The 22,886-nt window shown below is 43.1% G+C and overlaps 1 protein-coding gene across 3 annotated transcripts in view; it reads right to left on the bottom strand.

Moving 5' to 3' along the window:
• Positions 1-22,886, bottom strand: part of MRTFB (myocardin related transcription factor B) — a 364,509-nt gene that overhangs the window by 180,366 nt on the left and 161,257 nt on the right. For 2 of the 3 annotated variants that reach the window (XM_086941355.1, XM_086941356.1), the window contains exons 4-7: positions 20,997-21,072; positions 10,230-10,391; positions 8,016-8,185; positions 3,075-3,200 (exon numbers count right to left, since the gene is read on the bottom strand). In XM_086941355.1, coding sequence (XP_086797481.1) covers positions 3,075-3,200; positions 8,016-8,185; positions 10,230-10,391; positions 20,997-21,072 — 534 coding nt within the window. The remainder of the gene's footprint in view (positions 1-3,074; positions 3,201-8,015; positions 8,186-10,229; positions 10,392-20,996; positions 21,073-22,886) is intronic. The other variant, XM_086941357.1, reaches the window with a different exon arrangement.

Below are 22,886 nucleotides of genomic sequence, written 5' to 3' on the forward strand. Positions count from 1 at the left end.
GGGATTTTTGCCTCTGAAGGTAGATCTGCCATAAGAAGATTGTCGACCTTGTTGCTGCTTGTGCTGGTATTGAGTTCTGTTATTGTACGCATAAGAGGACCTGTTCTGATAGGAACCCCTATAGGAGGACTGACCTCTGGAGCGGCCGCCTCGAAAGGACTGGTTTCGTGACTGCAAAGTGCCCAGTGCCCTGGCGGTATCGGTGTCCTTCTTTATGGCCTGCAGTGCCTCATCGATTTTATCTCCAAAAAGATGCTGGCCGTCGAAGGGCATGTCCAGCACCTTCGATTGAACCTCCTGGCGGAATGATGTTGCTTTTAGCCAGCCTTGACGGCGCAGAACAGCAGCTCCAGCAAGCTGACGGAAACCAGTCATGGCTGCATCAATAGCACAGTCGATTATCTCCGCCGCCGAATTCTGACCTTCCACAAAGAGAGCCTTGACTTCGCTCTGGACCGTATCGGGCAGTTCTTGTACGTAAGGGGCTATGTCCTCCCAGAGTTGGCGATTGTAACGCCCCAGGAGGGCAATGGAGTTGGCCACCTTGATGGTCATGGCTGACGTAGTCGTGAACCTTTTTCCTATTGTGTCCAGTTTCCTGCCTTCCTTGTCAGGAGGCGCGGACAGCGGGGAGGACGGGTTGCGGGAGTGTTTCTGAGCCGCCTGAGTAACCACCGAATCCGGTTTAGGGTGGCCATTGAGGCAAGCCGCCGCCGTAAGTGGGGCTTTATATTTCTTGTCCAGGCGTGGCACCACCGCGGGTACCGAAGCGGGCGTTAGCATCAATTTCTTGCCCTGCTCCCACAGGAACTCTATAATCGGAATAGATTTAGCCGACTTTTGGTTCTGCTCTTTGAAGTCAAGCAAAAAGCATTCAGTTTCAGTCGATTCCACGACCATATGGAATCTCTTAGCCGCCCTGTCCACCAGTTTGTGGAAGCCGCCAATGTCCACAGGCACCGAGTCCGCTTGGCGTGGGTGCGGGGAAGCTGGAGACGACGAAGCTGGGGATGACGCTACATATTCATCTTCGTCATGCTGGTCCGAGTGGACGTCTTGGACCTCTCCTTCCTCCAATTCTTCCTCCTCCTCCTCATCTTCTGAGGTTCCTCCGCCTGAGGTTGGACCTTGTCACGGGGTCGCACCACCTGAGGTCGGACCTGTTTGCGGTTGTTTTGAGCGGGAGGGTGATTTGGGGCGGACGCCGGGGTATGTGTGACGGGTGTCTGATTCCCACTGTCCGCATCTGGGAAGCGTTGTTTGTAATCTTGTACCAGGTACCGCAGGTCATTGACAAGAGTCGCCGGCAGGCATTTCATCGGGGTGACCTCCGTGCGGACACTAGTGTGGACGGAGTGTTCCTGATAAGTGAACTCCTCATGCTCCTCATCAGTACTTTGGCATTTGACGTTAAGGTCCGAGATATCCTCTTCAGATTCCTCACTTTGGAAGATTTCCTGAGGTGGCTGCATTTCCACTCTGCTCGGAGACGTTGTTTCTGGGGCAATCTGCAGCTTGGCAGTTTTGCCAGACGTGGTCTGTAATCCTGCAGTCAACGAGAGGGCCGACACTTCGACCAGTTTGGATTTCTTCCAGGGCGCCGTCAGTGCCATCTCCGTCGACGATTCGCCCGTCGACGGAGCCTTCGTCTTTGCTGGCGACGATACTGCCGTCGACGATGACCTGTCCGAGGGTGGGGTAGTTGACGGCACCTTCGTCGTGGACGACGATTTCGACGTCGATGTTGTCGTCGTTGATGCACACGTCGACGGTGAGCCCGTTATCGGTGCCTTCGTCGACATTGCCGTTGTAACCGGCGTCTTCGTCGTCGACTCCTTCGTCGACATCTTCGTGTTTGAGCCTCCCGTCGACGTCTTCGTTGTCGACGGTGGGTTCTTCGGCAGCGACTTTGACGACGATGGGCTCGTCAACGCTGACGTCGTTGGCGGGGACTCCGTCGTCGACAGGGCCCTCGTCTTTGACGACGATTTCAGTAGAATGATAGAGGAAACAGGTCTACCTGAGGACGAGGATGTCGTTGTTGTTGTCGTCGCTGAAGGCGACGACGCTGACGTCATCGACACGGTGGCCGTGACCGAGGTAGTCCTCTGGGCATGTTTGGTGGTTGACGGAGCAGGCTTTTTAAAAGTTTGATTGTCTCGAACAGACACTGAAGATGTCGTAGATCTTGCCTCTGAAGACTTCTTGTGTGCCTTCTTAGGAGGAGTGTCTGTGTGGCCAGGGGAAGTTACCCTGGGCCTCTTTTTAGAGACTTCTGAGGACTTGGAAACACTGCCTTAGGAAGATTCCAGAGTGTCTCTGTCCTTAAGCCTGTCGAGCCATACGAGAAGGCGAGCTTCTCTGTCCTTCACAGTCTTTTTAGGGAAGGCCCTACATATCCTGCATTTGTCCGAGACGTGGTCCGGGTACAGGCAATATAAGCACAGATCGTGCTTATCATCCGCATGGATCCGTTTCTTTCCACATGAAGAGCAGGCCTAGAAAAGGGCTTTCTTCTGTGATTCCGACATGGAAGAGGCCTTTTTCTGCGATTCCGACATGGAATAAGGCAGTGGAAGGGAAACACGTACTGTAAGAACAGTGTAGTGAAGCAGTCTATTGAAGATTTGAGATCGAAGAAGCACTTTCAAAGAAAGTTAGATGATTTCGAAGTAAACCTGAGGAGAGCTCAGGCTGGAGACTCCCTAGCACAACGTGCGGTAGAAAATCTGAGGGACTGAGGCTCCTCCCAGGAAGGTTCTAGAGGGAGGTCGGAGCTGATTGGCTAACTGTGAGAGTTTGGTCCTTTTTACATAAGGACGAAGAAAGGCTACTAAGGGGAGGCCCTTAGGCCTATTTTCTCTATGTATGTCTATACGACATTACTTTTTTATGTACCGGAGGCTCCCGTCTCGGCGACGGGGAATGATTCAGGCATGTGAATCTATGAAAGACACCCAAATACTGGATAAGACTTTGTTAATGGATGGTTGAATAACAAGTGACAGACAACATGGAAAGGTGCCCAAATCATTTGAATCACAGAAAGTGTCTCCAGCCAATAACAGACTCACCTTCACCAGCGCTGGTGCAGGCTTTGCTGGAGACATTGCATTGTTGACTGCAGGGCGTGTTATCTGCTGCTCCACAACAGGTACAGGCTTCAAAAAATCCGGGGCAGGCGAGGCCACTCTTTGGTGCTACGAAGTGGGGAAACAGAGCACAAAGGTCATGTTCCAATTCTTGGGCAGTCATGCCATGAATAATGGCAACAAAGTTTGGCAATGTTAACAACGGATTAAAACTGCAGCTCGGGAAACTCACAGTATTGGTGTTTTGTCTGATATCCATATTATGAGTGCCTCAATTTATATAGAAAATTAACACAACAACAAGCCATCCTAAAACTATTGGAAACTATTGTTAGGTTTTCACAATTCCTATTAAGATCTTACACAGTTTATTTAATGGATCGTCAAGAAGCACTTGACTATCTTGGGCCAGAGTAGGTGAGCCGGAATAGCCCATCCAAACGACTGATGCTACATAGGCAATCCTGTGAAAATCATTGTGAAACAAAGATGGGGGTTCTCAGTTACCATTCTGAATCCTCAAATTTAATACTGAACCATCCTAGGAGAGAGAGCAGGATAGAGAGCTGAAACATTGACCAGGAGGACGTGAGTGATTTGTTGATTCTCTACTTCCGGGTGGAAAAAATGAGGAGCAGATGTCATATTAACTGTAGCAATTTATTGACCACAAGTAGAAGCATGTGAGGTGATTTCATCATTGAGAGATTGAAAAGAGTGGAGAGCAAAATCACCAATCATCCATCAGTAGTTCTGATGGATGTAGTAGTTCTCCACAAAGCTGTACAACACCGCTCGGGTGGAGAGTGCTCAAAGTGTGCATGACGGTATGGACAGCCTCAGACAGCTGGCCAAACCATCATGCACACTTTTCAGTGTGCACTACTCCTCCCACTGCACTCCTCATGGCCCCACCCCATCCAGACTTAGCTGCATGCTGCAGAAAGAAAAATAAAATGATAATAAAATGGTTTTATTATCATTTTATTTTTCCCGTTTCTGTCTCCTGCCCGGAGAGACGACACTCCCCTGCCATAGCGGAAAAACTGCCACTGTGTATTTATATGCACTTCCTACAAACAACATTATTCAATCATAACCAGAGCAGACGGGGTAACATTCGCTGCAAGGATAGATAGAATACCAGTCACTAGGCTTTGTGAGTATGCCGTTAGTTGTTTTCTTTTGTACATTTTTCACATTTTAGAATGTAATCTTTAGGCAATTTCTTAAATCAGTTAATCTCTACTGTGGCAATAACATATTTTAACCTTCATACTATAGTAATAAATGTGTGAATAATTTTTTATCAGTACTCTTTTTCCAAATAACACATGCAATTGGACTGCATTTTTTTTTCACTGGCAGGGCATAAACCCAGAAATAATTAAATGACCTGCTTCACAATCAATCGTGGTAAGCGATAGTGTTCTCAAAACTGTTCTACATTCATGCAATCCCATAGGTACTACATAACATGTAACGTATAACATTTCCCCATCTGCTTTGAGGAGAGCAGCTGTAGGAAATTTTGACACCCCCTGCATTTTTTTTATTTGAAAGTATTTTATAAATTTTTCAGACAAGTACATTAGTTTTTCCGTTACGGGGTACCAGCCAACCTTGGTTGGTGTTGCCGTAGCTACAGGTAATTGGTATTTGTGTTTGGCTGCAATCTTTACATTGACTTGATAGGAGATTATGGACAGATGAAAGAAAGAGAGAGAGTAGAAAAGAAAGGGTGAAGAAAGGTTCCAAAAAGTGTACTATAGCGATGAGCCTAGTCTGGATTTGTAGCGTTTTGTTGACAGCCGTCCTCCCCAAGTGATCTCACGGGGGTTCATAGGAGTCTAGATACATGTCAAGCGATTTCCACAACCCCTAGTAGCTGGCCTCGAGGTTGAGCTTTGCAGTGCAGTGTAATCTTTACCCCTGAGGTATGTCACCCAATTGAAGCAGCCTTTGTACCAAATTCTTAGCTGTGTCTTTCCAGTTGGACAGGACCATTTTCACTGCCGCAGTCAGAAGGAGGTCTAGCAGATCCCTGTCATGCTGTGAAGCAAGTCCTGCGGTCATGAATGCGGTGGTGAGGGGAGAGAATTCTGGGTTTAGAGTGCATCCCATCGCCTTTTTTATGAAAACAAAGATTTTTTCCCAGAATGTTTTGATTTTTGGGCAGTAGAAAATGAGAAGTGATAGGTCCCCCTTTTCGTTGCCGCAGTTCCAGCATAGGTCATTTTCTCTGAGGCCTAGCACAGCTAGACGAGCCAGGGCCAGTAAATCTTGTGGAGTAACCAAAATGTTGTTTGGGATAGTACTGGGGAGATTTTATTACGTGAGGGGAAGGCCCAAAGTAAAGCCAGCTCTTGCTCACTTATTGAGGTGTTGGCTTGTGTTATACTTACAAAGTATGGCCTGAAGTTTCCCTACGGTTGGCTAAGTTAATATGGCAAGTCCTACACCTCATAGGGACCCCAACACAGCACAGGTCATTTTAAGGGGTGAAGTATGTACTTTGGTGCTTTGTTTTTCAAGGGAGCCGAAGAAACAACATTTATTTTATAACTCAGACATGAGATGTGCTAGGCTTTTTGGCCTCAGTTTTTATCTTTGCAACAATGATTTGTTGGTTGTGAAAAGGAGGAGAAACTGAAGCGATGAAAAGAACAGATAGGCTGATGAGGAAGTATCAAATATCCTTGTATGTCTAGCTAATGCCTAAATACCGACATGTTTGCCAAATACAGGAACAAGACGCACCTAGCACTGTCATAGATGATAAAATAGTTACATTCTTATTTGCTACCACAATTTAATGACATGAACAAACCTAAATCAAGATCCTCTTTCATTTCTAGATAAAATGAAAAACAAATGGAGAACTAAATTTATGTGGAAATGGACAGTATTCTGTGCTTCAAATTGGAGAATTATAAATAAGGCTCCCTGTTTTCCGATTTACCTTTATTTTACAGATAAATACAAACAGAAAACATTCATTTTCCTGTCTGTATTTATTTTTGAGTGTGGATAAAAACGGAAATTGCGTTGCTTTTTGAGTAATTATAAATACTGTCTGCCATGACTGCCAGGCCAATAGATGTGTGGATTGATAGTTAGGGGGTTAAAAAAGAAAGGCATTTCAGTAAAGAGGCTTTAATAGCAGTAGATAAGCGCAAGGTTGATACTGAAATTTGCATATTTTCATATAAGTGCACTGATTTATCTTCTGTGGGTGTTCACAGCACTGAAACCTGGCAGACATTAAAGTATGAATGCATATTTATTGGTTAAATAAATGTGGAAATATACTAACTTCAGATTAATTTTTCCACAAAACCCAAAATATATATGGATAAATACAGATAAAATTAGCAAAAAATAAATATGGATAAATATAGATGAAAATGGCAAGAAAATAAATACCATAAAACCGTGATCCCTAATTATAAGTCAAAATGACCTGCAGACTAACTATTTCTTAAGACATAAATTGCACCAAATGCATTTAATATTCTATCTAACACAAAAGCAAGTGTTAGACCTGTCAGTCCTAGGGTGGTCTTCCCCTACATTTTGTTTGCCCTCTTTGACTCCCACTGGACCCCACATTTTTGTTGGACTTAGGACTCTGGGCCCCTTACCCTTACCGCTATTCCGCCGCAGCGCTAACGGTTGCGGGGGGGCGCTGCTCACCTGCGCGGGTGACAGAACCATTCCATCACGGCTCGCGGGTGAGCTGTGCTTGTGACGGAACGGTTCCGTCACGGCCCCGCCTGCTTAATGAAACATGTTGCGCAGGCGCGGTGAGCAGGCCGTGACGGAACCGTTCCGTCATGAGCACAGCCCACCCGAGGGGCGTGACGGAACGGTTCCGTCAATAGCGCCGAAAGGGTTAAAAGCATGGTGACACTAGTGTATCAGCCATAGACCCTGCTACTGCAGTGAGACCTACCCTTCATTTGCATGCTGGTAGTCTGCATGGTCTGGGACTTTTTGCAACTGTAGCCTTTTGTCCCTGTTGACAAATAGGTAGGAAAGGGAACACCCCAGAGCCTCCTAGATATTTCCAGAGATTTCCAACCCCTAGACTCTTCCAGAAAGTGCCGCCCCTTCCGGTCACCTGACTTTAGGGTATAATAGGGAGGGATCTAGCCACACATCTCTGTTACACTGCTGTACCAGAAAGAATCTCTGCTGGAGATTTTAACTTTTGTGCCTTTCCTGACATATATTATTTGCGGGGCAACAAAACTGGATTCGGCCAACACTGGCAGCTCTTGCTGTGGATCTATCTTTTTAGTTGTAGAAACCAACAATTTCTACACTTAAAAGAGCTCAGCCATAAAAAGTTCCCTAATCTCTAGTCACTGACATATGGTGTTAATTCTCAGGAAACTATACTGATTTTATGAACATCTGAAAGGTGAAGAATTTAGCGGACCCGCCAGGATTTGACCTTGAGATCCTCAGGTTATAGAGATCTTCAGGTTATACACAGATTTCTACAACGGTCACATTAGTCAATTCAGCTGTCTTGAAGCCTTCTTAACAATGATTGACCTATAATACTTGTATTTACTTCCATATATTGATGCATCCAACCCGTCACCAGTATCTCCGGTTTCTGGAAACCTTACCAATTTGAAGTATTAAAATATAGGTTGGAATCTGTTTCACGTAGATTTACAAATCATCTCACAGAGGTGACAATGCACCTTCATTGTGATGCCATACATATTTACCTTTCAGGTTTGGGTTAAGAATGTTCTTCCTATTGAAGAAAAATCCAAGAAAAACTCCAAGTCTTTGGTCAAGCTCCAACATTTGTTCCTAACCGACAAGAACATCTAATCGCAACACAACCAGTCAACGGTATGCTACAACAATGCAGCTGGACATTATTTTCAATGAGACCTTCACCTGGACAGTGGTATTCTGCACTGGAGACAATTCACAGATCTTCACCTCTGCTGGCGAGGCTCCTGAACTTTGGGAATCCTGGCTTGCTGGCTGTTCCGGTGACAATGCATCACTGCTGTCCTCATCAAATGAGTTAGCATCCAGGTTTTCAGGACACTCATCTTCACCATCTGCAAATACAATCAGAAATACATTGTCCAAAAATTCATAATGGTGTTTAGTATAAGAGTAAGCCTACACACACACACATACACAAGCACACAATTCCCCAAACACACATATATAAGCACCACCAAGCCTATTACGACTTTCCTCACCGTCAGCGGTGTCATGGAGGTTCTTACTCCATATAACTGCTGGTGTTGGGGAAAGAATGAGGGCCCTACAGTGCCCACTCTTGCCCCTGTGCATGGGGGTGCATGCAGGGGGCATGTGTTCTGCCCCCTGTAGTTTTGCACCCCCAGTTCCTGTACAGGAAGGAATGCACAACGTGGTGAATTCCTTCCCGTGAAGGAAAGTGCATTTGGGGTCCCAAGGCGGTGTTGTTTAAGGCTCACAATGAGCCTTTGGATAGCACCGCTGCAAGACCGTCAGGCCACCTGCCTGCCAGACCACAAAATTACTTGTAATCAGGTGGGCAGCTGTTACTCTTGGCAGGACCGCTCGAGCCCGCACCGCCAAGAATCATAATCAGGCCCTAAGTTCCAGTTCCCTTCTTATAGGATCCTTCTCAATTGTACTTGTTGGAAGCCCACCCCTTGATGGTGCAATACCACAGTCTCGTCACAATGTGTAGAAGTTATCTATCATTTAAGAGAGCATTCGGAAACTATTTGCAGTTAGGCAAACAAAATATGGTTCAAGAATGTTAATAAAAAAATGGAAAGCACACACCATCCAGCCATCTTGGAATATTTGCATGGAGACAAGTACAGTATAGGTCAGTCACTTTAGGAACTTTAGCCATTACACAAATTTTTCTTAATCTTGGCACAGCCTCATTCAATTGGTAATTCACCCTCTACCTTTGGCGTGCATAAGATATCATGATGACTATATTATTTTGAGAAACATAGTGATCATCAAGGTGTCTTCTTTTGAACTGCTCTGGCTAGTAGGAAACTAATAAATCTGTTACTTATCCAACATCAGATCCACATACACAAACAATCTTCAAGTGATATGGTGTTGCTTTTTAATTAAACATATGTTTCTTAAAAATGTTCAGCCTGTGAAGAAGATATTTGTGGGTATGAAAAACGTCAGTGTTGTCCAGCCGACTAATTATTTTATTCCATTTCTTTAAACAGGGGCTCTATTCTGTTTTGGTTCCCTGTGGTTGATGCTGAGCATTTTTCCTAGCTGCCTTTTTTTCAGGCATCCATGAGCAAAATCGGTCAGCAAGATTAATTTTTAGGTAATGTGCATTCTAATGGAAATGCCAAATATTGAACCACTTGAATAACTCACTAACATGTTTAGTACCCAAAAAAGTGATATAATTTTATCTTAAAAGAGACACGTTCTGAGGGAAAGTAAGAAGAAGAAAAACCTGCACTACTGACCAGGGATGAAAGCAGCACGGATATCATGGTTTAGCAGGAGGCGGTGGGCAGAGCTACATTTCATTAATGAGAGGCTGAATGAATGGAAGCACAGTGCTAAAGTAAACGATGGGGACAGGGTCATTGCATGCATGAAAGAAGCAGAAAGAGACACATCTCTGAACAGGGGATAAAATAGCACCCAGTAAATAATAATGAGAGGAAAAATCGAAGAGGGCAATACAGACTGATACAGTAGAGAGTGAAAGAGGGAGAGAGTGCAAGAGTAGAAATTAGATGGATGAAAGAGAGGGGCATGAGAGAAAAAGAGAGGGAGAGAGAGAGCTCTCTCACTATTAACAGAGGATTAAGGGGAGCATACATATATACAAAGCATTAAGGAGAAGGAAAGTGGAAAATGCAGAATGATTAAACAAATGAAAAGATTTGTGGCTCCTATTTTTGTAGAAAATGTACCTCGAATAAATATGTTATGGCTGCTCACTTTATTTTTGTGTAAAAAACTCTCAGCAATTATGGATTCTTTTTGCATGACCTTCATGGTCTAAGAGTTTCTCTACTACGCTTTTAGCGTCTGCAATACGCAAGGTCTCCTCCTATAAGACTCTCAGTGGTGTGTTCCATATTGTAGGGCCATTTTTCTACTTGCCTGTGATTGCCCCATTAACAACAGACTCCACTGGAAGGATATTCTTCTCAACCAGCTCCATGGGGCCAGGCCTCTGAGCAATCTTCTCATTTAGGTCATCGGCTAGCCGGGCTCTCTTCAGCCTCATCTGAGTTGCTTGCAGCGAAGGCTCAGCAAAAGTTTCTGTGGGAGGAAACACGGATTCCTTATATGGCCATGCCATGTTGGGGTAGTAATAATTCAGGGTGCCATATGGGCCTATACATACTACTTGCTGTCGTCAGCAGATGTCAGGAAACACATGTCAAGAACTGAGTGACTGTTTGGATCAGTGACAGGTTTGCTGACAATTGCACCTGAGCACACCAGGTGTCCCCCACATGAATATCTTCCTGACTGTCTACAATGCACCATGTAATGTAAAGGAAGAAGATTCGGCTGAGATCTGATCAGAGAGCAACAATTTTGGCAGCGATGTGATTCAATACTCTGGAACATTGAGGACAAGAATATTGTGGCACACTAATTTCGTGGACTAAATATCGAAGGGTATGTGAATATAGGAAAGAATACATTTACATTCTAAACTATACATCTATGTACCTTGAAGATGTATATTGCCAGGTACACATAGGTGGTGTTACGTACTGAAAATCAATACATACTTACATTTTGATATTTTGTCCCTCAATATTCTGTCTACGATATTATTGACACATGATATTCTGTAATCGATATTCAAGATCCACACCACTGAATGTTTGAAGCTCGAAGGCATACCTGGATCTTTCCAGGCACAAATATTTCCTCGTTTCGATTTATAGGGAGACATATTTAAACAAATAATGAACAGCCTATTACAGGCCAACTGATTCTCCTTCCCAGAGATATCAAACATATTTGCAAGATATGAAAGATAAAGTTACATATCAAACATATTTGCAGGATGTGAAAGATAAAGCTGCAGAAGCTAATTCTATTTCCTGAATATATGCAGATATGTGCTCTTTGCTGCAATTTGTTGTCGGCCACATGGAGATGGGTAACTCATAGCATTTCAGCAGCTGCTTTGCAGTTAACTCCAGTGGCGGCCAGCGCAGGTAAGCGCGGTGAGGCAGGGCGCAGTGAGAGGGGGTGGTGTCGACAGACGACGGAATAGGTAAAATTAAACACATAAATAAAACTCATTCCGGCGTCTGTCGAAGCGCTCCACCACCCCACCGCGCTTAACTGCAATGGCTGTGAATCGTTAACTCAGAAGAAGCTGGTCACAGGCCAGATAACTTTAGTGCTAAGAGAAGAGCACACAGTAAATACTGGGGGGCATAAAGGACTGGTAAGGGCTGGCAGGCAAGCCAAGTTTTGTTCATCTCTTAAGAGACTGTAGCATTTGGAGGACCCCAACCACTCAAGGAATATCCAAAAGACAGTCAGGAAAGTGCCAATATTAATTTGGTAATCCGAAGTAATGCAGGCACTTCACATCTTGGCAGTAGTCTCTCAGTAGCCATTCTAATTCAAAGGTAAGGTATCTGTGTCACTTAACAGTCCCACACAGCTCTGGGCACACTTACTGGAAGGACTTTTCAATAAATGAGGCATCCTGAGTTGCACTAGATTTTTAATTTAAAATTCAAAGAGAACTCAGGTATATACCTTGCAATTTATGCTGAAAGGACCTTAAACTTTTCCAGACAGGTTTTCTGAAAAGGCTCACAAAATATTTCAGTTCTATTAGTTTGTCTCAGAGCTAGATGACTTCTGCACTAAGATATGAACAATTTGGGTTACATCGTCACTTTTCTAGAACAGAATGCTTGCGACTCAGTGCTTTACCATGAAGTGCAATGAAACCCTCACGGTTATCATTTGATGTACAATAACAATTGTTTGTGAAAATGATAAGAGTTTAAGGCCTGGTGTATGAAATTTCATTTCGCAAAAAGTGGCTGAAAATTGCACACCATTTTTTTGCAATCGGAAAGGATTTTTCTGAACAGACCAATGTACTAATAGGTCATTTCAAAACATTCCTGATTGTAGTGGGTCGCAATCCAAGCTTCTTCTTTAATATGCATGCAAAAGGTCATAAATTGTGACCCAGGACAATTGTATCCCATCACAAAGGATGGTGGCCTGCTGAGGAGACCCGACCATGTCTGTGATTGCTATTTGGTTAAAGTACCTTTTTTTCTAAAATGCAACTCATTTTCCTTATAGAAAATGGGGCTGCATATAAAAAGAAAAGGGTATTTTATTTGTTTGACCACTGCCTCTTTTTTGTTCTTTTTTTAACGTTTGATCACAACTCATTTATTTCTTTTTTATTCCAAACATTTATATTGTTTTGAAGTCAAGGTTTAAGAAGAGACAAATAGGAGAGTCAGGACACTTGCACATAACAGGATAAGGATAGGAGTTACAAATATTCTGTGGCAGAAGTTGGGTAGCAAGCGTGTCTCAATATATAGCATGTGGTATTGAAGATAAAGGTACATTAGAGATCAGTAATCTGAGTTACTCACAAAAAGTAGGATTGCGTTTCAGTCATATCAGAGGAGTTCTGGAATAGTTGCATTGTAGGTGAGACTAAAGTTGAAGATCTAAGTTGAGGGCGGTCTTTCAATTAAATTTGATTGGAGCAGTAAGTTGTTAGTGGTTAGTAAAAGCATAGGTTACTAAGCCAAGTATAAGGAGGGTGCAGGTGAGAGGTCGAGGTCCGTCGCCATGTGGTGGGATAGGGGATAATAGAGTGTTCAAGTGTTCGGAAAAAAAGAGAAGAAAGAAGGGATATCGGGGACAGCGGGGTAGGATGGGGGAACCCTTGGGTTGTTGCAAAGTATATTCTGGTGTGGCGCATGTGGAAACAGGTCTGCAAGATGTGAGGTATATGCAGTAAGGGTGGGCGTAGTTCGCGTAGCCGCACTCCGCGGAGCTACGCGAAGTTGCACTTACACTCCGCGAACTACGCGTAGCTCCGCGAACTTGCGTAGTAGCTTACTCGACCCGTTCGCGAGCTGATTTTCGTCTTCGGGAGCGCGGTGCGCGTGTTTGGGGCGCTGCCTGCATGCTCGGGATGTGTAGCGCGCGAAGTTACCCATGAGGGTTGTCCCCCCCCCGCTCGCGTCCCCTTATTTCCGGTTCGGGGTCACTACTAACGTGTTCGCGAGTTATTCTGTGCCAGATACAGTTTCTGCATGTTCGGCAACTCGATCTTACCGACAAGCATCCTCGCGCGTCCTAATGACGTTATCGCGCATCCAAATGACGTTATCGTGTTCGTACAGTCGCGCGGGATAGTGCGGGAGGGTTTACAAACATCGTGGCACACGCGACCGGGAAAAAGCGAACGCAGGGTAAGGTAAGACATTGCCGCGCACGCGAAAATGCTATTGAGCGCGCGAGAACTATTGCTGCGCACGCGAAAATGCTATTGAGCGCGCGAGAACTACGCTACGCAGCAAATTGCGGAGTATTCGACAACTACGCATTCTCCGCGGAGCGCGGAGTTGCCGAAACTCCGCAAACTCCGCGAACGGAGCGTAGTTCTTCGCCCAGGGTTAATATGCAGTGGGTAATGTGTAATTATGTGGGGTCAACCTTTTGTAAATAATTGTCAAGCATGTTCCAGACGCCTCTTAAAGCACTAGTGTTATGTGCGCTTTTGAATATAGTGTTGTCGGCCCCTCTAGTAGAACTAAGGGTGTTCCACCATTTTTCATAGGAGGATACTGTGGTTGCTTTCAAGTTTGACAGGATAATGTTGGTGCCACGTGCTACCATGAGGTTGAGAAGAGAGTGGTCTTGTTGTGGTAGCTCCATGGGTGGGTGGTGAGCGTATAGGCCCAGGGCTGCAGTGAGAATAGTTGGTGTGAAGTTAATATTAAAGATGTTCTGAATACAATGATCACAAAAATCAATGAATACAATTATTTTAAAAAAATAACATTCAAAAAGGGGAAGGGTTTTCCAATGGACCCATTCCCATTTGCAAATGAGTAAACATCTCCATTTAGGTGCCAATAAAATCTCAACGTTATGTGACTGGATTTTAGTCACAACAAATTGATACGGAATGCCCTAAACATGCCACTTCCATTTAGCGATTCGTTATGGGTTTATAAACACATTTTACAATTTAGTAACATGTTACTGAAATTCAAAACAGATTACAGATACATGACAAAAAGCCATATTGATGTTGCAAACCCTGTGATTTTGCGAATTGCAGGACTTTCAACTGCAATAGTTGCTTTGTACATCAGGCTCTTAGGCCATATTCAGTAAATAATATTAAGATTTTGCTCAATGTTGTTGTGGCCAATTTTCTCTAGGCTTAGAAGAACCCATGTCTATTCTGGGGACCAAGTAAACCAATAACCAGGACGTTTTTCTAAATGTACATTTGCCACACTTTACTTTCCAGTGAAAAGGGGTTAGGGAAGTTTAGTGGTATATCTAGAAAAAACATCTAAAAAAAGAAAGCGCACTTCACGGATGTGTGGGCTCAACTATGGCTTCATCCAGTGTGTAACTGCATACTGCAAGGGTTTTTGAAACATCACTAATTGGTCCCTAATTAGCTACCATTTATCAAATCTTATCAGCTTGTTAATATTCACAGTAATTAGGCACTAAAGTATGATGTGTGATAGGTAACTGACTGTGTTTGCCATTACCCCCATTTATAATCTAGTATCAACAACATGATAATTCTGATGAAAAAAAAAGAAAAAAAGCAGTAAGTAAACATGTCTCATCCTGACATTACCGTACTATTTTCCCATTACAGAACCCCCTTTTTTGGTCTATATTCCTTGACAGATCTGTTGCAGCCTCTGTATGCTGTGCTATTTCTTGTATTGCCTCTCCTGCTGCTCCCTTATTTTCACTCCCAAGTAACAGCATCGCAGATCCTGTGATCTACCCTTTCCACATCTCCCCATTCCTGACACCGTAACCACTGCGAAGGAAAGCTCTGAACTTCACCATATCCAGGATCAGCCCAAGGACTGGGAGGCCTCACCGGGGTTAGTAGAAGGTGAAATCTAATGATGATGATAAAAATGCTTGCTGTCTTCTGGAGATGGTCAATGACCGATTGCAGCGAACCCGCCTTCAGCAGGCAGTAATCGAGGAACAGGAAAACAGCAAAATCCGACCTCTGCAGATGGGCATGGACCACCACTATCAATTTCTTGAAGACCCTAGGGGTGCTATTGAGGCCAAAATGGAGCACGGCAAAAAGAACGTGGTATTAGCCCATGCTGAACCACAAGTGACACCTGTGGGATTGCAGCACGGATATATGAAGAACAAATCCTGCGAGCCCAAGGACACTGATGAGTGGCCCGGGCCCAGAGCAGATAGGATCTGAGCCAATGTGAGCATTTTGAATCTTTCTTCCATCGAAGGAGTTGAGGGTATGCAGTTCCAAGATGGGCCAGAGAGCAGCCACCATTGTTCAGGGTGAAATTGTGAGAGTAACAACCCCACTTTTCTACAAGCCTGGTACTCTCTCTATGACACCTTCGAAGAACAAAAGGTGCAGCCTCTCTCAGCAGGATGGACAGATGCTCTTCTGAAACTCATTCTGGTGTGGGAGGGAAGGATGCTGGGCAGAGAGAAAAGAAAAGGTAGAGCATAAGCTTTTACAAGACTCATCTATCAGAAACTGATGGTTCACAAAATCAGAAAGAAATAAAGAATACTGCCTCCCATTGAATGAGCAAGCACCTTTAAGGGCAATGTAAAGCAGTTTATTGGCTTTTGTAGCAAGGGAAAAGGAAATGGTAGATTGATGCCCCGCTAACCCGCAAGTTGTCGGATCTGCATCCATGAACCCAAACAGACTGGCTTATCTATTGCATTACTGGTTGGGAGGACCGTGTCTATACGTCAGATCTCTGGAACAACCCTTAAACCTCTGAAACTGCAGCGGCGGCCGGCTCAGGACGGACAACGGAAAGGTATTATTTATTTAATTATACCTCTTCCACCGGCTTCCCCCCTGCCGTGCCCTGCCCTGCTTCGCCCCATCGCGCTTACCTGAGCCGGCCGCCGCTGCGAACCTGGGGTGGAAATTGTTTAGCAGGCAACAGCCATAAGGAATGCACGGTTGTTCTACTGTCCAAAAAGCATTCCAAACCAGAGTGCTACTTCTCACAGAAGAGGTGGAACAAATCAAAGGGCATGTCCATCAGCAAAATCTGAACATTGCATGAGAACCCAGTGGACCTCATCCATGCATATCAAGGAAGGATCTCAATGGTACCAACCACCCTGCCATGGCAGTCCCTGGTATCCAAAACTTCGTGGATAACATATTTGCATGTGTCATACCCATTATGCATCATTTGGGCCAAGGAGTTGCTATGATCCTCCAGGATTGCCTGTAAGATCTCACTGGCCTATGTTGCAAAGGGCATGGTTGTATCAGCCCAAAAAAAAGACAGGGTTTACAGACCACAGGGCCAAACTGGCTGAATAATCATACGTTTTTAATAAAGACATCAATCCTATTACATTCTCTTCTGGAGGGGCAGAGGGAATTAATTAAGAATCACTTTACTGGCCAGTGTCTGTATAATAAGGCTCTCTGGAGTAGAGTTGCAGATGTCTGGCAACCTGACTGTAGGCAGGCAAGAACATGATTCCGACAAAATAGCCATCAGTGTATCTGTGAGGGCACCATTAAACGGAAGTAAAGGGTCAGAGGTTGCTAGCATCTGTTGTAGTGGCTGCTGCCAATCAATCAAACTGGTGAGAGACCATTTGAGGCTAGCTTAAAATAAATACAAGATTCACTTTTCTCTGCCGTCTCTTCCAACTCCTCATCAATGGCTCCAACTATCCTCTTCCAACCCAGGCACTGCTCTCATCATGCTGCACAGGCAGCAATACAGAAGCACCAGGATTGGCAGGAGCAGACTGGCTCCATGCTTACTGAGGTCCCCCAGCCAGGTGCAGAGGTTTATACTGCCATGTCAGGCTAGCCATCGCAAGACAGACGGCCAAAGCGGCCTGCACAGTGTAAACTGGTGGAGTGAGCATCACTCCCCTGCAGCAAGGGGAGTCCCCAAACTCAGTTCGGGCTGGAGAATAGGAAAAATAATATGGTAATAAATTCACTTATTAGCAATTTATTTTTCACCTTTTGCGAAGCTGGCAGCAGGGGCGGCCACACTCCTCTACCCTAATAGATGAGCCGCCGCTGATGCACTGCAGAATTTCTCTCTTGGTCTCAAAATGCCTTCAGGTGCATGAGTGTGACCTTATCACACGATTCAGGAAAAGTGAAAATATCTAGTCCAGGCTTCTCCAACAAGTAGCTTAGGAGCTACTGGTAGCTCTCCAGCTAACTGCAAGTATCTCATTTGTGTGCAGCTCAGACTACTAAATTAGAAGTGTTTGCTTGGTTGCATTATTATTGTAGATCAGTGCGTTTTTGAGAAAATAAATATATGTATTTTCAAGACTAACAAGCTGATGTTTGGAGGAAAACAGTTACATTTCCAATTGAATTTCGAGTTGAAAAATGCCATTTTGCCTTGGGTTACAATACATATTGTTATTTCACCTCCGAGATACCCTTCTGGGTGAATGTGTACTTTACAAATACACGTTATGTCATGTTATATTTAAAGCTGATAATTGAGTTGTACATCATGTGGTACTGCGGAGACTTATTACAAACTTGGTGCAGTACTAATATGGTGGTTTTGAATTACCTTTATAGAGGTATTCAAAACTGTTAAAACCCTTTTTAAATTACTGTTGTCGACCCTGCCTGATGCACTGGGGTGATGACTGCTGATCATCTTGCATGGGCACTGATAATATTAGTAGCTCGCAATGATTTTCAGTGAACAGAAGTAGCTCTTACAACAGAAAAGGTTGCAGATCGCTGACCTGGTCAGTCGAACATCTGTCTTGAATACTTGATATAACTTTGGTAACCACTTTTTCTAAAGATAACACCTATTTTTTTAAATATTTAAATGTCCCATCTAATACACTCTTGTCTATACTCTGTACTTTATGCAACAGTGGCAGTGAAAACATGGCTTTAGGCCTTCCGTGACAGCTACAGCATGAACTATGTTGTAGAGACGTGGCCAGATCACTCTTTTGACAAGTAGGAAAACCGTATTTTAAATATTGAAAAAACATGCTGCCCACAAGGTGTGGTGCATAAAATGTAAGAGTGGAACATGTGTGAAATTAGAAATGGCATGTTACCCCAGGGAATAGTCCCAAAATGACATTGTCACTGGTCAGGATGTAGGCAGCACAGAGGGGAAGTTAATGTATTGCTAATACAATGTAATCTTTACATTTTGACCTGTACAAACTACAGGCACCATTTAAAATAGTATTTTTATATTAAATAACAATCCAATGTAATAGTTAGATTTATAATAAATATATGGGAAGTTTTTACCTTTTAGAAAGTAACCTTTACCTTGCCTGAACCTGCAGAGACTATTTTAAATTAGCTCTCCAGTAACTGCCTTCCCAATGCTTGGCATGAATTAGGTGTGAAAACTTCTCCTAAAGCAGAGAAATTGCCTTGGGAGTCAGAAGTATTTTTCTTTCCTTGATAGGAAGAATAGTTGGGGTGGGCCCAAAAACGTAATTTACTTCCTAGGAGCCTTACCTGTCACAAATGTAAGATGACACATGGAGAGGCCCCCTGGTTATGCTGGCACAAAACTCAGTGGGAGGAAAGCTAGCACCCACAAACAATTTTGAGTGACCACAGAGGGGACTGCTCATTACCCTGGCCACACCTTTGTGTGGGCACACAGGCTCTGCACAAGGGATGAAAGGTTTCCCCATCTTGGATTTTGAGGGTGAGGGAAACTGTGAAATTGTTTGCAGCGGGCAAGCAAGAACTGCTGAAATTTGGGCTGGATTGCCCTCTAGAACTCTTATCCAATTTGTTAAAGAGTGCACTGCAGTCTTTCCCACCCATAGACAGTGAACCCTAAACCCTCACCCAACCTTCCTCAGAATACTTTCTAGACCAGTGGAAGAACATAAAACTAATGGACTTGCTATCTGTAATCCAATGGGGTAACAAAACTTGACAGGGGCCTCCTGCTCAGTGCATGGAAGGGGCCCCCACAATCCAGACCTCAACAGGAGCCTCAGGCCCACCAGTGTAAAGTTCCCGAGATGACCCCCTGGAGCTTGGTGCCCCCTGCACAACGGAGACTATTGTTATGCCACTGCTATACCCTTTGAGGAGCTTTGAAGAACATGACCTGCTTGCTCCCCCTTGTATTCCAGATGAAGAGGTGGACTCTAATGGTCATTTAGCTGACCTCCTGTGTGGCTACAGGTACCCAAAATCTGCAAGTGGCCATTTTCATAAAATTCTTAGCTGACCAGTGGCAACTGGAACTGGAACTTGGTCTGGACTCTGATTGTGGCCTCTGCCTGGCATGATGGTAGTCTCTAGGTGCCCTCCAAAAGGTCATACTATGTTTTTGTATAGGCACCAGTAAAGAGTTTAGAAACTTTTGGAAATATTTCCTTCAGAGCTAAGGTGACCCAGCGCAAAAATTGTCCATGACTTCGGGGTGAACATCAGATTTATCCCCTCCGAAAGGCTCCTGCATCTTGGATAACATGGCATAGTTCCGTTCTGTTTTTGGACTTGGAAACTTTTTCAAGCACAAACTTCATAAGTTCCAGAGCCCTAACAGACCGACCAGCAGTTACACCCCAGAGGCTACACGTTCAGATTTGTCCAAGGGGAGACAACTTTTTCTTCAAAAGAAATTACAAAGTCCCATATTGGATTTGGACTTTTAGTTTTAAATGGTTTTTTATTGAGGCAAAAGAAAGCATAGTAGTTTAAGAAAGTTTTATTTGCATTTTGAATTAAAGCATAGTAAAGCATCACAGTACAAAGTACATGTAACAGGTAGACCAGTCGCGAAAGGTAAGCACGTGGATTTGGACTTTTAACTATTTCAAGCTTTATTACTTCAAGATTTTCACCAGGACCAATCCACTTGGTGAATCAGGCTAGAACGCGGTCACGGCTGGCCTTAAACCACACTAGGTCTCGGTCTACTGCCTCTATAGGCTATTATTAGTACTGTTTGATTTTTGGCACTATTTCCACTCAAAACCTCAAAAATTCATATCTCTGGATACCTTTATTACATTTTTGTCATTTTGGTCTTATCGTACTCATACATTTTTATCTTAAATTTAAAATTGGTTGGTGGTAGAAATCTATTGTGTTTTGTGTGACTTTTTCTACTGTGTATGCACTGCTTAAATAAATTTAAGCCTGACTGATTTGTGTAACGTTACCAGGGACTGAGCACAGGTTTATATTTGCTGTCAGCAAGCAGAGATGTGACATATGTTTATAAATGAAGGGCACAGGGTCCTGAATTCCCCAAGTTTCTGCATCGAAAAATTAAGATTTTGGGCTCAAACAGTAGGTATGGCAAAAAACTACAAAAAAAAACCTACACTTCTCAGATTCAAAGTAAGCATGTGAGTTTGCATACATGACATTCTTCTCACAACTACATTAGAACAAGCATTTCCGGTGTGGCACTATCATTTCCCAAAGTGAATCCATAAGGACAGACTTAATCATAAGGCCTTAAGGCAGCACTGAACGGCAAAAAGAGGAACCATTAAAGCATTGTTGGCCCGCTGAGCGCTCAGTGAATTATGCGTTCTGAAACAAAGCTGAGCTGAACCACCACAATTAAGCGTAGAGAAAAAAACACAGCATACAGCAGTGTCCAACCGTACCTTCAAGTATGTGCATCCTGACCAGCTCCGAACGCTCAGGTCTGCTGCGAATTTTGTGCTTTAGAAAGTTTTCAGTCTTGAAAAAAAAAATGGTTTAGTTAAAGGAGTCACTCTTCAAGAAATGTGTCATGTTAAAAAGCTGTCAAATGTTAATACAAAGGGGTAACGTCTAGAAAAAAAAAACCCTGAAAATAATGGCTTAAAATACAGATTAGTTCTAACATAGCAAATCTAATGTGGCACAGAATTATAAAAAAAATTAAATGCTGCAAAAACACTGCAAAAGATTAAGAAGTTATATTAAAAAATAGTGGGAAAAACATTTTAATTAGTCTAAATAAAGGTGAAAAAAGAAAAGAGCAAGTTTCCTGGTTTATGGCACCTTATTAAAATGAGGGTGGGGAAATGGGTGGTGTTTCTGCAATTCTCACCTTCCCTCCTGATGTTTAATTTTTAAAATATTTAATAAACTAGATTTTTTCTTAGCACATAATTAAATAGCAGGGTGTGGAGAATCCCTGTTTATAAACATATCAGCTACTTTTTACATCAAAAGCTATTTATTAACGTTTAATGAGCCGCAATGAACTATTTACTCTAAATACTTTTTGTCAACTGACCAAAATAAAATACGTAGTATAAAAAATACAAAACACATAAAGTGAACTAGGATCAACAAAGCTGACATCTGCTGACATTTACAAACGAGTGGAACTCTGGCCTCATGGTATATTAGGTCATCAAGGACCCTTTGAAGGAATTATTGGATCATACTACACCGAAGTTACCCATTAGATAGTACACAAATATATATAATACCTTTAAAAACAGTTAAAGAGAAGTTATGATTGTGAGATAAAACTGAAAAACTCTTGAAAGTGGTCAGCTACACAAACCATAAATTGCACCCCCCCCCCCCCCATAAAATCCTAACGTACCCATCAAGTGCACTGCTTATAACCTCATAACAGACAGATGGCATCACAAATTACATAATAGGTTTACTAATGATATTATAGTTATTATAGACATTAGTGGTGACACCTCTATGAAATAATGTAACATTTTATTGACCAATTATCGTTATTTAGTGATTGCTAGGGAATTCATTTCTGTTGTTATTGATATAAATAGTGTGAAATCATAGGCATTACATTTGGTGGGTGGTATTTAAGGAGTTCTGCATCACAAAAGAGAGAATTGGTGTTTGTTGCTATTAAATTGTCTCTGTTTATTCCTCTTTTAAACCTTGTTATTCCTCCTCGCCCAATGGGGATGCCCTGACTCAAACTTTAACTGCTGCAGTTTACGCAATGAACCTGACAGCACTTCAATTCTTTTAACACTCTTCTGTTTAATCTCAAATTATTCTCTAAGCACAGCAATGCAGTATATCACTCGAAAATCCATGTTAATTTAGTTATCCAAGCCATCAATTAGATTGACCTTTGCAAAGTTTTCTGCTTCTGACATTGACCTGGTTAACCAGCTTGGTTATCTACCCTGGTGACTGGAACACTGACAGGGCCTGAGGTGTCGTCTACTTTATTTACAGTCTTTATAAAGCCTCACTGATAGTTTTTTTGGTCTTTCACTCTAAACTTAAAACTAATTGCACTTCTATGCCACCCATTCCCCACATCCGGCATTTTTTCTCACTCTTGTCCCTTCATTGCTGCCTATTCCTAAAAACTATTAATATCAATGGGGTAACCCAGTAATGTCCAGAACCTGGGTGCAATTACAGTAAAAGAACACTCTGCTGCATCATCATCATATTCTGAAAAGAAAGGGGTTAATTACATATATTTATCCACCCACCAATGGAAGGATTGTTCAATTAATGACATAGAAAAAACGATTCTCTCAACATTCCAAAAATTAAGAAAG

This window comes from Lissotriton vulgaris, chromosome 10 (assembly GCF_964263255.1).
Source record: "Lissotriton vulgaris chromosome 10, aLisVul1.2, whole genome shotgun sequence".
Lineage (NCBI taxonomy): Eukaryota > Metazoa > Chordata > Amphibia > Caudata > Salamandridae > Lissotriton > Lissotriton vulgaris.